This window comes from Trachemys scripta, chromosome 2 (genome assembly GCF_013100865.1).
Source record: "Trachemys scripta elegans isolate TJP31775 chromosome 2, CAS_Tse_1.0, whole genome shotgun sequence".
NCBI classification, from domain to species: Eukaryota; Metazoa; Chordata; order Testudines; family Emydidae; genus Trachemys; species Trachemys scripta.
Window position 1 is genome coordinate 149,782,635 of NC_048299.1, and position 18,367 is coordinate 149,801,001.

General features: G+C 43.6%; 1 protein-coding gene across 1 annotated transcript in view; it reads right to left on the reverse strand.

Moving 5' to 3' along the window:
* Positions 1-18,367, reverse strand: part of DOCK5 (dedicator of cytokinesis 5) — a 138,419-nt gene that overhangs the window by 105,525 nt on the left and 14,527 nt on the right. Inside the window, exon 2 of the mRNA XM_034761830.1 lies at positions 1,957-2,040. Coding sequence (XP_034617721.1) covers positions 1,957-2,040 — 84 coding nt within the window. The remainder of the gene's footprint in view (positions 1-1,956; positions 2,041-18,367) is intronic.

The following is an 18,367-nucleotide window of genomic DNA, read 5'->3' on the forward strand; positions in this document are numbered from 1 at the left end:
GTTGTGCAAGGCACTGTACAAACACAGAATAAAAAGCCCTATCGCAAAGAACTTGCAATCCACTCTCAGTTTAAATTCCTGATTGTGCAGTTTCAGCCAGACGGCAGACAACATGAGGACTAATTTACTCTACTTGACAACATCTCTGTTAACAGCTGGCTAAGGAGGAAACTGAACAACCATGTAAAATTGCTATTTTTTGTAAGTTCAGGATACACCCAGCTTCACAAAAAAAGGCTGTTTTTAGCTTTAAGCCTCTCGCCTCTTTGCAAAATTGGCTCGTATGTTGGCTCTATTGCTTATTAAACTATTTCTTACAAACACACTCATCCATTACCACACACATCACTGTTAACATACACATCAGCAGTATAATCTGCTTTGACATGTAAGATCAGGGTGGCTGGCTGTTTCCAGTGTCAAGGTCAAAGAGAAGTGGAAAGAGACCAACTCACTAACAGCAAATTGCTAAGCAAGCAACTTGCCCTGCTCAATGGAGATACCAAAGTGGGGGGAGTTGTACATGTCCCCGCCCCCAATAGATGCAGTTTGTGGAAGTCTGATGACAATTTATATTCATGAAAGGCCTTTTGGCTTTTGGAGAGAACAGAGATATCATGAAACGGAGATATGGGTAAGTGTACTCTTTACAGGATATTGCTGGCTCTATTCTGTTCCCAGCAGAATATTAGACAGCCCTGTTTAACAGCTAAGTATTATAAGATCTAAGTATTAATTTTCATTTGCACTGTTTTTTAAAGCAGTTTTTAATAGCTAGTGATGTGCTGTACAGAACATCCTTGTATTTAAAAGGGACAAATACCCAGCAAATATTGCATAACAACACAAGGAGCTCAGATGCTACGGTGATAGGAGTCATAAAATAACCCTCAGGAGCGGTTCTCAACCGATTTACCATTGTGGGCTGCATATGCAGCTCTCTTGTGCAGTGTGGATGCAGCCCACATAATATATATACTACCTGTATGGCCCTGAGGATGTCACATGGGCTGCAGCTGTGTGCTGATTGGGCTGCAAGTGGCTCCATAAAGTGTCACACATATTCTGGGGTTCTGGAACTCTTCTTCCTCAAGATGTCTCAGTTCAGTTTACAAATCGAAAAAATGGTGATTTTTTCTAACTGGCAGATCTGAAAAGAGCACCTTGGGTCTGAAAATCCATGACATCATCCCATTGATAAGAAAGATCCTGTGACTGGAACTAAGGGCTTGTCTACACAGGACGTTACTGAGCGGCAAGCCAGGGTGTGAATTTACAGCGCACTTGGTTGCCATTCAGTAATGTCCCATGTAGATAAGGCCTTAGTTTGTTGATGTCTGAGGCAGAACAGAATCCAGCTTGCATTTATATTCACTAGCTCTCCGGGATCCAAATGTGTAAAATTCTTTGGATGTGTCAATATGGCAGGCAGATGTAACTCAGAGAGAGACAGGGAAACAAGATTTGGAGTAAGAAAGCGCCATTATTACACAGGAACTTTCTCAAACATCACCACACATTACACACAAAGACATTTAAGTTAGAGAAATATGTAGCACATGAAGAATGCTCACATGCCAAAACGAGTAATACGCCTTGTATTTCATGAGTTGAGAATAACTTCAACTCCTTCAAAACTAGAGACAAGCCTGCGACAAGCTTCTTCAGATTGGGAAAGTCTGGATGCAAACTTCAAAACTGTCCCATCTTTTTAATCGGCCAAACACCACCAGACTTTGACTGGAAGTTTGGATCTGGATCCAAGTTTTGTATCCTACTAGAGCTGGTCAGAAAGTGGTAAATACTTTCCACAAACAATTTCAGAAGCAACAAAACAAAATCATTTCTCCTAAACTTTTCATTGAAATGTTCTAGTTTTTGGGGATATAATTTTAAAAAACTTGTTTCAGATATTTAAACTTTTACCAAATAGAAAGGTGGTGGTCTGGGACTTACCTTCATACATCTCCAAAATGTGAACCGTATCACCAACCTGCAAGGAGAGCTCCACATCTTGGACAGCCTCATAATTGTAGATTGCTAGAAGTGGGGGAGAGAGATGAAAAAATATAATCATACGGGAAGTGAAGTGGAGCAAGAGAGCATGAAGATAATCAGATGCTGCAATCTGATGTCTTGCAACTGGCCAAACCCTTTGGAAGAGCACTGCAAATGATTTTACTGACTAGTAGCTATTCGGAGCGTAACAGACTGGGAATGTGCATGTCACATCTCCCTCCTGCAGCAGGTCCACTCAAGAATAAGAACATACTAACTTCTTAGCAGCTACCTGGAGTGGCAGAGCTCTGTGCTGTGATGCTAAAGGTCCTGCATTCAAACCCTGCTAATGACCCAAGCAGGGGCAGTAGTGTAGCTGGGGCGGTGCAGGGGAAGCAGCCGCTTCCCCTCAGCAAATTTTCCAAAAGCGGCACCTTAGTTAGGGATTACCATGGCGCCAGCGGGCGGGGCCCACACTCCGCTCTGAAGCTTGGCCTGCCGGGCCGGCGCTGGGCTCCTGCAGGCAAGGGGGGGCAGCACAACTGGAGGAGCCATGGGGAGGGGGCAGCACGGCTGGAGGATCCATGGGGGGATGGAATGGCTGGAGGAGCGGAGCTATGGGGGGGGCTGCGGGGGCGGCACGGCACGCAGGGCTGACTCCAGGGTTTTGGCCGTCCCAAGCAGCCAAAAAAATTTTTTTTAAAAGCCGCGATCGCGATCTGCAGCAGCAATTCGGCAGGAGGGCCTTCGCTCTGAGCGGGAGTGAAGGACCGTCCACCAAATTGCCGCCGAATAGCTGGACATGCCGCCCCTCTCTGGAGCGGCCACCCCAAGAACCTGCTTGCCAGGCTGGTGCCTGGAGCCCGCCCTGACGGCACGGCTGGAGGAGCCGGGGGTGGGGGGGACGGACAGTGCGGCCGGAGGAGCGAGGGTGGCCCCTGGCGAGGAAGGGGAAGGAGACAGATGAATGGAGCTGGCTCGGACCCGCCAGGAGCTGCGTTCCTGGCCAGCCGTGAGGGGTCAGAACCCCAGAGCAGAGCCAGGCCCTGTAACCTTGATCCAGGCTGTAACCCCCTCTGTTCTCTGCACACACATGGGGCTGGAACTGGGAGGGCGCTGCTGCACCCCAAGCTTGAAGGGGGGGTGCAGCATGGCAGCAGCGCGGCCGGAGGAGCCATGGGGGAGGGCCCGTAGGGGCGGCACGGCCGGAGGAGCCATGGGAGGGGGGTGCGGAGCAGCCAGAGGAGGAGCCAAGGGGGGCATAGGGGCGACACGGGAGGAGCCATGAGAGGGGGGTGCGGAGCGGCCAAGGAGGAGCCAAGGGGGCGTGGCCAGAGGAGGAGCCAAGGGGGGGGCGCCTTTTTAATGTTTGCTCCCCCTGCTCTTAGAACCTGGCTACGCCACTGAGCAGGGGAAAGGAAATCGTTACACAAGTATTGGTCCTGGACCAATTATACGACAAATGCCCTTATTTACTAACCCTTCAGAAAGCGGGTGGGAGAGCAAGTTTGTCAAGCACACGCAAGACGAAGATTTTCCATTTCAGGGGCAATTCTAATGCTCCATATTTGTTGCCTGGGCCTACTACCGCAGGGCGTGGCTGCTACCCAGTGATCCAGCACATCTCTGGCATGAGTGAGTGTTGCTGGTGTCTGAGTAGGGAACATGTTAACAAGCAAGCTTGTGATTCACCATGAGCTACATCTCTAACTAAAGCAATGCCAATGCAAATACTGTCACTGAGTTTCAATGGGAACAGGATCAGACCCCAAGCCGGCAGTCCCTACACTAGTCTTGCTCAGCAGCCTTGTAGAGTTAGCACTGTACCTGGGAAAAGCTGTCATGATGGGCACTGAGGCCTTGTCTAGATTAGAAAGTTGCACTATTGTAATTTGAATTGGCTTTTAATTGCACAAATAGCCTTTTACATCATTTTAAACTACACTGGTTTAAATTCACACCTTAAGTTACACAAGTGCAGCTTTCTCATTTTTCTAAGACTTTAAACTCAGAGCAGCGAAGGCATATTTAGATTTCAGTTGTCTCTTGGCTAGCTACTCCCAGGAATTGCAGAGGTGAAGTACAGAAGCAGTGGGAGGGAAGTACACTGCATTTTCAAGGAGGGACATTAACCTGGCAAATGTTACCAGCTGACTCTAGCAAAGTGGCTCCTACTTCAGAGGGTTTGCATGCGAAGGGCGCCCTTTGAACATAATTAAAAAAAAAAAAAAATCTTCAATTGCTGCATCAGGAAATTCACAACATCAAATGCCTATCGTTTCCGTCAGGGCGAAGTATATTACTTCCTGGCCTGGAGCCAATATAAACAAATGACTACGGCTTACCACACCGGAAATTATATCACAGACTAACTTTCTTTAAAATACTGTAGAGCTACAAATAATGCAGCAATGAGTGGGCAGGTTATGTGAATTTCCTGCAGTTCCTAAAATAGGCATTTGTTCATAAACACTTATTTTCTTAGGCTGCTTTGTTAGTGTTGATCAATACTGGGCCACACTCACACCAGGTGTAACTCCAATGAATGCATTATTGGGGGAGATTTTCAACTGACTAAGGTTCCCCCCCCCGCCCCGCAAAGAATCATAGAAACAAAGGACAGAAGGGACCACTGTGATCATCCAGTCTGATCTCCTGGATAGGGCTGCCAACTTTCCAATCGCACAAAACCAAACAACCTAGCCCTGCCCCTTCCCCGAGGCCCCGCCTCCCTGTCCTGAGGCCCCATCCCTACTCACTACATTCCCCCTCCCTGAGTGGCTTGCTCTCCCCCACCCTCACTCACTTTCACTGGGCTGGGGCAGGGTGTTGGGGTGTGGGAGGGGGTTACGGCTCTAAATGGGGGTGCAGGCTCCGGGGCAGGGCCAGAAACGTGGGGTTCAGGATGTGGGAAGGGGGACCAAGTACTTCTGAAAGTTTTCATAAAAGTACCGTGTACTACTCTGACTAAAGAAACTGCCTGCAGTCATGCTGTCCATTGCAGGAAATCTGCCAGATCACTAAAGCTAGGAAGGATTGGGCCAGGCCATTACTTGGATGGACAGCTCCAAAACACCCCAAGGTGCAGCAGGAAGTGGTGCGGATGATTCAGGTGAATAGAATTCTTGCCCATTAGTCACTTCTGAACAGAGATCCCAGTAGGCAGTGCTAGGGCACACAGGGCTACTGGAGGTGCCATTCTTCAGATGTGATGTAAAATCAAACAGTCTGCGCTCATTAATAATCCCATAGCACTTTCACAAAATTAGAAGATTAAACCCGGGCATCCTGGCCAAATTCTAACTGCCTAATTATATTCTACCAACTGAAATTCCTCCTGTGGTTTAATTGGATGCTACTCCGCTCTCTGTCTTAAAACACTGTTTAATGATGTGTAATGTTCCACCTCAAAGGTGGCTGCTTTTCAGTGAAGGGGGTGAAGTGATTGCTACATATAGCTTTTAAGTACTTTGGGCTTCTGTGAAACTAAAAAGCACAATATAAATGCAAGTCACCATTTCTCCCTAAGAAACTGCTTTAGCTTCCAACAAAAACAGTCAGATACGTTGAGCGTGTAACAGAGGTGGGCGGGCTCTACACAATCCTCCTTTTTAAGATTTGGTTTAAATTAAGTTTCATCATTAAAGAACATACCGGGGGGGGGGAGGTGGCAGGGAGAGGACAGCAAGACTCCTCCCATACAGGGAGAATGTTTCAGACCGCCCCAGGTAATGGCCTTGAGCAGAAAAAACATACTTCCACCACTATTCACCAAAGATAGGCAAGATATACAGTGTCTTGCTTTGCTCGATTGAATTAAACAAGAGCACAGAGTCACTGTGTATAAAATCTCCTACCCAACTCTTATGTGCAAAGTTTTGAAAGACAAATTGCTGGCATATTTTCCCTGGGAGCTTTACTGTTTGCAACTGGGGCGTCTTATTCCTTGGAGCCAGCTGCATCCAAGACAGCTTAAATAGCTGTAGATGGCCTGTTTGGACTTTTTATTGTGTGTGTTTAAACTGACCTTTAGGGGGCTTAAAAGAAAAAGTAATCTGCACCCACCAAATAAACATGTTCCTGGCATGAAGACATACAAATCCTTCATGTACAACTTAAAAGTGCATCAACTTTGGCCCCCAAAAGTAATATTTGAAGTTAAATTTATCTTTTTTATAAGTAAGCCTCAGTTGCATTCTTTCCTCTATGGAACTTGGAAGCTTAGAAGAGCTGTTCTTTTCCTTTGTTTTCTCTAATGAAAATGGTTGTGCAAAACTAACCTTGAAGTCTAGAAAATTTAATCTGAGCTGAGAGAGACAGAAGGAAAAGTATTAGCCATTACAGAGAGAGAGAAATTGGGCTTGTTCTAATAATCGCATCCTTTGAGCATAATTATTAGCAATGCATCACTTTGTTTCATTTACATGAGAATAAGGAGGTCACCAGATTTGATTAACAGCAGGTAAATTTAAGACAATATGTTTTCAGCAATGTGTAGCCAGCCTGGGGAATTCATTAACAGGGCAGGTCAAAGGGGCAAACACTGCATCTGGATTTAAGAGGACAATGAATAATTTTATGACCAACAGCAGCAACTGTAGTTATAAAGACTAAGATAAAGGGAGATGAATCTCATGCTTCAGGGCAAAAGCTGATTCCTTGCAGGCATCAGGAAGGAATTCTATTTCCCACAAACACAGCATTGCACAATTGACAGATGCAGTATGTGCAGAGATTAGGGGTTGCTTTCTTCTGAAGCGTCATACACTGATCATCCCTGGAGACAGGATACGTGAGTTATCCTTGTAGTCGAAGGAGATAGCCAGTATTTATCCAGGGCTCTCCAAAGTATCCAGGCCCTGAACTGTAGCCACAAATGAGCGGGAAGTCAGTGTAGTCTACCAGGAGTGCACACAACTTGGCAAGGGCTGGTACATGGTGGTGGTACAACTGGGCAGGGATGGTATATTTGAGATGAGGAGCGGGTCTGGTTTTACTCATACGCTCCATTGTGTGTGTGGGCCACAAGATGAAACATAGTACATTCCTGATCTCCGAAGCACCAGCCAGTGGGACTTGAAAGATCAGGTATCACCAGCGCCACACATGCAGCAGAAAACCCAAAGAAGAACACAGACACACAAACTCAAAACCCACAAGACCTCACTTTGTACCAGACTCTGTCCAAGAGGTCTGGAGAAGACTTAATTTGCCATACTAACACCACAACCATTTGCAAATCACTGGGCCTGTCCTTGCTTCCACTAAAATCAACTGGAACTTTGTCTTTGCTTTCAACGAAAGCAGGATCAGGATCATTGTGTCAGTTCTATATATGCCATATCAACAATATTCATTTATCGAAAAGGTGACAATCCAGTCAATGGCACGGCCACATATTAACGGGCTTTGCACCAATGAGTGGTATGTGCCTAGACAAGTAAATACTTTGTATTTATATAGTGCCTTTCACATGAGAATCTCAACACACTTTACAAAGGTGGGTGTTATTCTCTCTTCTACAGATGGGGAAATTGAGCCAGGGCAGTTGAAGGACACGGACAATTGATCTGTAGCAGAGCTGCAGAAGAAAACCAGGACTCCTAACTCATGGTCCTGTTTTAACCACTAAACCAACAACAATGCCTCTCACCCACAGTGGATAAAATGTTCTTAAAGCAACTAAATTTAGCCAAAGCATCTGGAAATAAGATTTATGGAGGCACAAACTTTCACATATCCTTCTGTGTATAATCCAAAACAGAACAAAACAGCCTCGTTACCCAATAATTTGATTAAGCATGTTTAAACTGTAGATTACTTGGCTGCAAAATGCAACCACTGCAGGGTCCATTATCTCTCATTTAGGTCAAAATATCCAGCCCTTCCCTCCTGCCCCCTTCAAGAGAACATGATAACAGCTTCCAAACAACACACCCCGCTTCTCAGAAGGCGTTTCTATCCTAACCACTATCTCATAGGAGAAGGCAGAGCCTTGCTTTCTCTGAACAAAGAATCACATTCAGTGCCTTTGCACTGAGCAGCCCTAGTCTCATTACATCTTTCAACCAAAGAGTCATGAACTATTGTCTGGAAAGAGAACTACGTGCTTTATGCTGCAGTGACCGTGTAGCTAGAGTTGGCATTTGCATTGGGGAGACCCGTTTGGAGAGCGCTTGGTATGCTGCCTGTTGCCAAGATGGAGCCAAAAAACAGTGGCTTCATTTAAAAAAATAAGGAACTGCCCAAGGAGCCCATTCTTAATAGGGACAAAGCCTTTTTGATGTTTGGAGGGAAATCTTTTGAAATTGCCCAGACAAGAGTTGTGTGTCAGATTTTTTTTAAAATTGTGGTTTGGGATCATGGAATAAACACATCAGCTGGGTTTTTATCCTAAAATGATCAGCCATGAAATAGTTAATAATACTGACGTTCAAGGCCCCAGTTCAGCAAAGTAGTTCAGCATTTGCTTAACTTTAAGCAAGTGGTTCCATTGACTTGAACTGGACTACTCACATACTTAAACACTTTGCCCAACTGCCACCATTACGTTTCAGAGTGAACAAACTGCCGAGCTAAAGGAAACAGTTTATACCAGTCTCAGACCTATTGTTTCAAGTTGGCGTTAGACTCAGAAAAACATTGCACGTGTTACACTTGCATCACATTTGGAAGGTTTTCTTCACAATTTTATGGACCAAAACAACAACAAATTCTAGATTTTGAAGCAAGGGGCGAGTCTGTGGCAAATTCTACACCTGCAGAATCAGGGAGTACACCTGGCCTTACATAACAGCATCTGTTCAGAAACTAAGAACTCAGGACCTGATCCAGAGCCCACTGATGCTAATGGAAGCCTTTCCATTGATTTCAATGAACTATAATCAGGCCCTCTGAGGTGGGCAGCTGAGTTGACTCAAAACTGATTATGCAGGAAAAAGTAATATAGTCTCCATCTTTCCATGTCTAAAATATTCATGCTCGTCATCGTTCCTCTCAATTATTTATTGCCAAGTGTTTATTTGCATTACCGTAGTGCCTAGGATCCTTAGTCGTGGACCAGGACCCTATTGTGCCAGGCGCTGTACAAACACAGAACAAAAAGACAGTCCCTGTTAATGCTATGGTTGCTTATTGAAAACAATAGGTCAGATTTTGATCTCACTTACATTGATATTAAGCTGGAGTAACGCCGCTGACTTTGCTGGAGTCTACATATTTACTTTGATGTCAATGGGAGCAGAGTGTGGACCATGAGGTGTAATGCTGCTATTACTGGACACCCCAAAGCTCATGTGGCTTTCACCAGTTTATGTGACATTTCTGAACACAGTTACTACGTGCACAGTTAGCACTATGATCAAATCAGAGAGATTTCTTTAAATCCCTCCTATTCTGCCACTAAATGCATGTTTTAAGCAGCTCAAGGGCCTGTCCAGACAAAAGAACTTTACAGCCCCTTTCCCTCCCCCGCACAACTATGCCACGAGAACAGAGCGCCAAGAGAATCCATTGTAGGGAAACAGCCAAAAAAACAAAACCACAAGTATAGACAGACAGTAATTATTGTAACTGCACTTACACTGGATGAAATCCTGGCCCCACTGAAATTCCCACTGACTTCAATGGAGCCAGAATTTCACCCACTAACTACAGAGTTGAATAATTTCATAGATCAGAAGGTTTATGATCATCTAGTCTGATCTCCTGCATAACACAAGCCAGAGAAGAAGCATCTGAAGAAGTGCCCACGAAAGCTTATGCCCAAATAAATCTGTTAGTCTTTAAGGTGCCACCGGACTCCTTGTTGTTTTTGTGGATACAGACTAACCCGGCTACCCCGCTGATACAAGCCAGAGAGTTTCACCCAGTAATTTGAACTGCCCCCCACTGACACAGCTTGCTGTTGGGTTTAAATTTTTGCTAGTATAATGTGCACAGTAATTGCTTATATTATTTTCTTGCATTCTAACTTATGTGTATCATAATGATGCACAAAAGAGTCATACTGCCTAGCTGCAAGTGTGTGTGTTTTATTTGTGTGTTTTATTTTACAGACATGTAATATGGAAAAATAATTATAGCTTTATGTACTTCTTTACCAGGTTCTCCATTTCCTTTTGTTATTTGCACTCTAAAAATCCAATAGGGATTTTAAACTTAGTCAAAATAATTTCTCCACATTGGCACTCTCAGCTCATGCCTGGAGTAACAGGGCACGTGCCAGCCAAAAGGGAAATACACTGGGGCCTCATCTACTCTTCAAAGTTTTGCTAGCATAGCTATGCTGGCCAGGAGCATGAAAGAAATTACACCCCTAACCAACACAGCTATGCTGGCAAAAGGCCCGGTGCAAACGTAGTTATACCAGCAGAGAAGTGATTTTGGTGGGTGTAGGTTATTTTGTTTGGGCAAAAGAATTATTTTGCTGGTAAAAGCTTTGTCTCCACTAGCAGGGTTTGCCGGTATTGCTATACTGTCAAATCCTTTCCATAGAATCATAGAATATCAGGGTTGGAAGGGACCTCAAGAGGTCATCTAGTCCAACCCCCTGCTCAAAGCAGGACCAACACCAACTAAATCATCCCAGCCAGGGCTTTGTCAAGCCTGACCTTAAAAATGTAGAGAATGTACAATGTAAAGCAGGCTTAGGATAGGCATGCCTGGAAGTCTGTACATGTCCCACATACCCCATGCTGGGCTCAAGCGTCTTCTTTCACGTGGCTTGGGTAGGTAGCAACAACTATCAATTTCTATCTAGGTATGATAGCCAGCACATTGCCGCAGCAGTGAGCTGGAGAATGTCCTTCAAGCCCAAACGAAGGGGACACTCGGGCATGACGTGCTCCATCGTTTGTGCCTGATGACCACAGTCACATACAGGGGATTGCCTCATTTTCCATTTAAAGAGGGTTTGTCCACATCTCCCAGGAGATGCCCTGATGTAACTCAATCCGCACCAGTCTTACTGACATAAATCAAAACCCGGTGGTTCCGTGGCAGCGTCAACGACAAGCTGTTTGCTTTCAGCAGTCAAAACACTCCATGTGACTCTCCACTGAGCCTCACTGTCGAAGTTGAGGGTAAGGGTCTTGATGCGGTTCCATAGAGGGTTGCGGGATTTTAATCTTGTCTTCGGCGGGTTCTGCAGGTCATCGTGCAGCGGGATCCTCGCATCTGCACTGACATGGTCAAGAAAGCGAGTTGTCTGAGCAGCTCTTCTAATCTGCGGAGGCTGGATGTGCGAAAGGCCCATCATGGGGCTCCAGCCCACAGACCCTACAAAACGCAACAACTGGCTGGGTATATTCCGCAGCTGAACGTTGTACACTAGTGTGGTCTCACAGCCATCACACTTAACTCAATAACGCTACGCGTATACAGTTAGAGATGCTCAAATTGACTCTAGTCAACTGGCTCCCAGGCTCGAGCCAGTGCTACTAATAAATAAGTCTTCACACTCATGGGAGAGATTTTCAAAGGTACTGACGGCTGTTGGGTACCCAACTCCCATTGAAAGTGAACAAGAGTTGGCTGCCTAACTCCCATTTGAGTCTTTGAAAAGCTACTAGCTAATGATCTCAAATTTCTTTCGAAGCGATAGCAACTCTCACCGTAGCCATTCAACAGATGGGAAATGGAGACATAGAGAAGGGGAAGTGACTTGGCCAAACTCACACAGCAAGTTAGTGGCAGAACTGGGAATAGAACCCACAGAGCAGGACAGCCTAAGCTTGCCAGTTTCCAAGGGGACTAAATCAACGGACAATATTTCTATTTATTTTTAAGGGCAGCTGATCTGTAGGGCTTCACAGAGTCAACGCTGGAACAAAATCATAAATTGCATCTCTGAAATTTGAGGGTGTTTAAATTCCAAATCCAGATCAAATTATAACTACTCTGGATATTCTTGATACCCCTGTAAGTATCTGATCCCTTTTGGAATCTTGCTAAGTTCTTGGCCTCAAGGAGTTCCATGGTTTAATCACTCACTGGGTGAAGGAGCATTTCCTTTTATTCATTTGGAAGTTCCCACTTTTCAATGCAATTAATTTGTAAAAATTATGATAAAATCTTCAAGTCCTTTTAATTTCATTGAATGTCCCTCTGAGCTTGTGCTATGAGATGGGGGAGCAGAAGATCTTGATCTACCCTGAGCATTCATTTATATACTTTTATGTCACAAAGAAGTATTTCTTCACACAACGCACAGTCAGCCTGTGGAACTCCTTGCCAGAGGATGTTATGAAGGCCAAGACTATAACAGGGTTCAAGAAAGAACTAGATAAGTTCATGGAGGATAGGTCCATCAATGGCTATTAGCCAGGATGGGCAGGGATGGTGTACCTTGCCTCTGTTTGCCAGAAGCTCGGAATGGGCAACAGGGGATGGATCACTTGATGATTCCCTGTTCTGTTCATTCCCTCTGGAGCACCTGGCATTGGCCACTGCTGGAAGACAGGATACTGGGCTAGACAGACCTTTGGTCTGACCCAGTGTGGCCATTCTTATGTCCCCTCTTATTCATCTCCTTTCTAAGCTAAGACAAGACCCTGTTGCATAACATAGTCTACAAGCTCAGTCTGAACCCACTGAGGCACTGTGATCCCTCAACTTTTGTTTTTGATACATTACCAGTCCTCCACATCTGCCCTGCATTCAACATGAATTGTGCTTGTGTTTTGAACAGAGCGCAAACAAATAAAAAGGGAAGATAGGATCCTGGAATATCCGTCTCAGTGAAAAGCAGTTTCTAAGGCCATTGACCGTTTCAGTTCTGGTCAATGCCAATAAATTATTACCACCACCTGATAACCATTCAATGCCTATGAGCTAGTGATCTTAGCCCAGTTGTCCATGGATGCTGGCATCTGCATCACAACTGATGCCCCTTTGGCAGTCTCAGCAGAAAGCAGAAGGTGCGAACGGGTCTATGAGACTGAAGTCTCCTTTTCACTCCTAGAGGTGGTCACTTCAGGGCAGGATTGAGACACATTGGCAGGAGGGTGTACAGCAGCATGCCCTGTCACTGCCCACAGCATGCCTGTTATGAGGATAAACAAAGGACTTCAGATCCTACGACTATCAAGCTGGCGTCTTTTATTAGCTCCAAATTCACAAAAGAATCTACATGCCACGTGCGTTCTTTATTCATTTATCATCAGAGACATCTGATTCCTCTCTCATCCCTGATATAGTGAATTTCCCTACAAACAGGACATGAGACCCGACTGTTCCCTCTGGACAGCTCTCACTCATCTACAGTCTAGACATGGCACCTAGATCCCAGAGTGACAGGTGGTTTATAGAACTGATTAGGTAAAAGTGCACTATTGTGTTTGCAAGGTGCTTTTCTCCCCCATGCCCTGAAGGGCTATTTGCTGCTCAGATTTCAAAGAGGTAAAACACCCAACTTGAAAGGTATTAATCTCACAAAAATATGTTAAATCCTAGTGATTTACTTTAGCTCAGTCATTCTAATCCACAACATGATCTCTCTTTCCACCGCCACACGATCATGGAAATCAGCAGGAGTTTTGCCAGTGTCTTTAATGAAATCAGACTCTGACTTCTGGTCAATTTCTCTACCTAGCTTGCTGTTGTCCAACCTCTTATGGACAGTGCCAAAGAGTGCCCACCCAGAACACCAGTTTTTAAAGTTACCTGAAAGAACCCCATGTGGACCTATTTTGTCAGAATGATGGAGGGAGGTAACCTGAGATTCCTATGAGTTGATTGGCATTAATGCCTCACTGCTTTGCACATCCGTCAGCTTTTTACACCTGTGCAGAGTGGAAGTGTGCCACCACTGAGTCGGAATGACAGATTTCACACCCACAATGCACAGATGCACATGACTACACAAGGTGTAAGGCAATGAAGAATGAGGCTTTAGGTACTACAAACCTAGGACCTGGTTCTCATTTACACTGAGGCCGCTTTACGCAACTCTGGTAAATTACATTTACACTCACTTTGAGACCCCTTTACGTTGCCCGAGTGGTGTAAACCAGGTTTAGTGTAAAATAAGAATTAGGTCCCTAATATTTAAGCCATCCCAACAGCAGATAAAACCTCTTTCAGAACAAGATAGTTGATATCTATATTTATATTTACTGGATGGCAGAAGTATTAGTGCTATACAAGACAGGCACCAAGCACTGAATTTAAAAGTACCAATATATTATAGTTACAGAAAGATTAAAGCTCTAAGGTTGCCATGAACAGAAAACTTTTATCTCAGTTTTATCTGAACCATTTGTTCCAGCTTTTTGCACAAAGTTAGCACTTTCCCTTCCAGATTGGGATCAGTTTTCTTTGCAACAATGCTTCCTAAGATTAGAAAGCAGGAAAGGACATAAAGAAAGAATAACGTCCCATGTACTCTGCAGAAGAATTATTACATCTTTAGAAAAGTTTTGAGTGAGTTCTTGGCCACCTTTCTAAAACCTTTAACAGATTACTAATTTACTAAAGTAAATTATATTTTTTAAAAGCACTTCATCTTAAATATGTGCAAATCAGCTTGCTCGATACAGTATGCATCATACCAGAAAGATACTTTTATCATTTAAACTGGAAGTGCAAATTGCATTTGGGATGTATCCAAACCAAAGCTCTGGATTTGAACATCTTCAGTCTTTGGAGCTGACCAAGAACCGGCCACCTAGAAAGTTGTCTAGTAGTTCATTTTTATTTTTCAGTCCTATTAATGCAGGTTTCCTGGCAAAGGCACAGATACCCTTAAAATATTTTAGGCATTTCAGCCATAAATTAAAAGCAGTGGGTCTAAAAATGCAGCCTTTGTTCTGTCAGCAAAAGAATAAATGTGTTTATGGTTTTGGATTAAATCAGTTATAAATTTAGCTGGGATTGTAGCTTAATGTGTTTGCTTAAAAAGGATATTTTCCTAGGGAATTTTAACCAAAAGAAATGTCAAATTAAACACTTGGGCAATAAGGGGACAATTCTCAAATAACTAATTATTTGCTAGGACTATGGGTTACACAGCTCATATGTAGAACTCGTTTATTAAACTTTTCAAATTTTGAAAATGAGATCAAATTTTGAAATTAGAAAAAAAATTATTAAATTTTCCCAACCTCCCCCTTCTCCCACTTTTGACCCATCGTGGAACCACCTGAATTTTTTTTTTTTTTTTAAAGGGGGACATTTTTGTTTGTTTTTATAATAAACGCATGATTCTTTTTTTCCAGCCAGCACCATTTGTGTGTTTCCTGAAGATCCCAGTATAAGAAATTAACATACACTAAATTTATTCCCAGCCCTGTGACTTTTGCATGCTTTTCTGAATCAGCAGTGTGGTGATTTTTAGTTATTGAATGGTTATAATTTAAAAACAAAATGCTAGATGGAGGCCTGTGTTATCCTATAGGCATAATTCATAAAGTGTTAAAAAAAAAAAAGCCTAAAATACCTGAGAACTTAAAAACTGGATGGCAACCAACCATCAATCCCAATGATGGTTGAATAGGGTGATATTCTAAACAAAAAGAGACCTCAGCTGTGCACATCACTTCACACTGACTAAACAAACAGTCTCGGCTTCAGAGTGACACACACAGTGACAATCCTGGAATCTTATCACTAGGTAAAAAGTCAAACACCTATTTCAAGGGACCATTCAAGGTGAATGTATGTTGACTAGTATCAGAGGGGTAGCTGTGTTAGTCTGAATCTGTAAAAAGCAACAGAGGGTCCTGTGGCACCTTTAAGACTAACAGAAGTATTGGGAGCATAAGCTTTCATGGGTAAGAACCTCACTTCTTCAGATGCAAGTAATGGAAATCTCCAGAGGCAGGTATAAATCAGTATGGAGATAACGAGGTTAGTTCAATCAGGGAGGGTGAGGTGCACCTCACGAAAGCTTATGCTCCCAATACTTCTGTTAGTCTTAAAGGTGCCACAGGACCCTCTGTTGTATGTTGACTACTTACGCTAAACAATCTGTTCCATCTTGTATTTAGCTGTGACACCCTAAGTTTCCCTGACCTAAAGAAGAGCTCTATGTAAGGTCAAACACTTGTCTCCCTCACCAACAGAAATTGGTCCAGTAAACGATATTACCTCATCCACCTTGTCACTCTAATATTCTGGGACCGATACAGCTACAATATGTTTAAAAATACAGCCAAGACTTGCCCTGCAGAAGCCCTCACACACTTCAGGAACAGGAGTTAAGGACCTACCTTCAGATCATGTTCTATTTGGGCCCCATGGCCCAGCTGTACCCATAGCATAGATGGGACCTATCAAAGCCATCCCTACCCAAGAGAGCATGACCGTGGCTAACGCACTGGTCTGGGACTCAGGAGACACTGGTTCAATTCCCTGCTCCACCGCAGACTTTCCGTGGGAGCAAGTCTCTTAAGCCAAGTCTATACTAGATATTTTTGCTGGTATATCATCACTTAAGCTGTGATGTTTCTGTGACATTTTTGTGCAGGCAAAACAGTTATACCAACAAAAAAAGTGCTTTTGCCAATTTAGATTATTTTGCTCAGTGAATTGGCATATGCTATACCTGTAAAAACACTTTTCCCCTCCCAGTATAAACTGCATCTACAGTAGGACACTAGGCAAACTTTTTCTAGCATAGACTAGGCCTAAGTTTCTCTGCCTCTCAGTCTCTCATCTGTAAAATGGGGACAGAAGACTTCTGTACCTGACAGGGGTGCTATGAGAATAAATGTAAGCGGGGGAATGGTCCCGCTATTGTGGGGAACTTTCCTGGCTNAGCTAGCCAACCAAAACACCCCACTGAATGTTAGTAAGGGGGCAACAGTCCCCTTACATAAATATCATAGAATCATAGAATCACAGGACTGGAAGGGACCGCGAGAGGTCATCTAGTCCACTCCCCTGCATTTATAGCAGGACTAAGTATTATCTAGACCACCCCTGACAGGTGTTTGCCTAATCTGCTCTTAAAAATCTCCAATGACAGAGATTCCACAACCTCCCTGGGCAATTTATTCCAGTGCCTAACCACCCTGATCATTAGAAAGTTTTTCCTAATGTCCAATCTAAACCGCCTTCGCTGCAATTTAAGCCGATTGCTTCTTGTCCAGTCCTCAGAGGTTAAGGAGAACCATTTTTCTCCCTCCTCCTTGTAACAACCTTTTATGTTCTTGAAAACTTATCATATCCCCCCTCAGTCTTCTCTTCTCTAGACAATCTTCCCTCACAGGTCATGTTTTCTAGACCTTTACTTGTTTTTGCTGCTCTTCTTTGGACTTTCTCCAACCTGTTCACATCTTTCCTGAAATGTGTCGCCCAGAACTGGACACAATACTCCAGTTGAGGCCTAATCAGCACGGAGTAGAGCCGAAGAATTATTTCTTGTGTCTTGCTTACAACACTCCTGCTAATACATCCCAGAATGATGCCTCCTTATTTTGCAACAGCGTTACACTATTGACTCATATGTAGCTTGTGATCCACTGTGACCCCCACTTCCCTTTCCGCAGTACTCCTTCCCAGGCAGTCGTTTCCCATTTTGTATGTGTGCAGCTGATTGTTCCTTCCTAAGTGGAGCACTTTGCATTTGTCTTTATTGAATTTCATCCTATTTACTTCAGACCATTTTCCAGTTTGTCCAAATCATTTTGAATTTTAATCCTATCCTCCAAAGCACTTGTAACCCCCCGCAGCTTGGTATCATCTGCAAACTTTATAAGTGTATATTAAAGATTGTGAGGCACTTATGATAATAAGGGCACTATTAGGCTGAGACAGTGACACACACAGAGATCATGCTTCCTGTTATACGCAGTCAGTGGTTTGGCGTCTATCCCAACAAATCTCAACAAAAGCAGAACTACCTACTTCTTACTGAGTACAGTAAGAATTCTGCTTTTGGTGATTAACAGGTGGACATTAACTAAATAGAAAGAGAAATTAAGAGTTTGGCCCTGTCCACGTCCTTAATATATACTTCAAAAACACATTATAAAAAAAAGAATAAATCATAAATGGGAGAGGGAGGATTTCCTCACACATCTCCCCTTAAAAGGTTCACATTTGGGAGACCTGACTATTGTTTTGTTACTTGAGAAACATAATACAGTAGAACCTCAGAGTTAAGAACACCAGAGTTATGAACTGACCGGTCAACCACACACCTCATTTGGAATCGAAGTATGCAATGAGGCAGCAGGAGAAACACATACACACACAAAGCAAACAGTACAGTACTGTGTTAAACAAACTACTAAAAACATAAAGGGAACATTTTAAAACAATTTGACAAAGTAAGAAAACTGTTTCTCTGCTTGTTTCATTTAAAGTAAGGTAATTAAAAGCAGCATTTTTCTTCTGCATAGTAAAGGTTCAAAGTACTGACTGT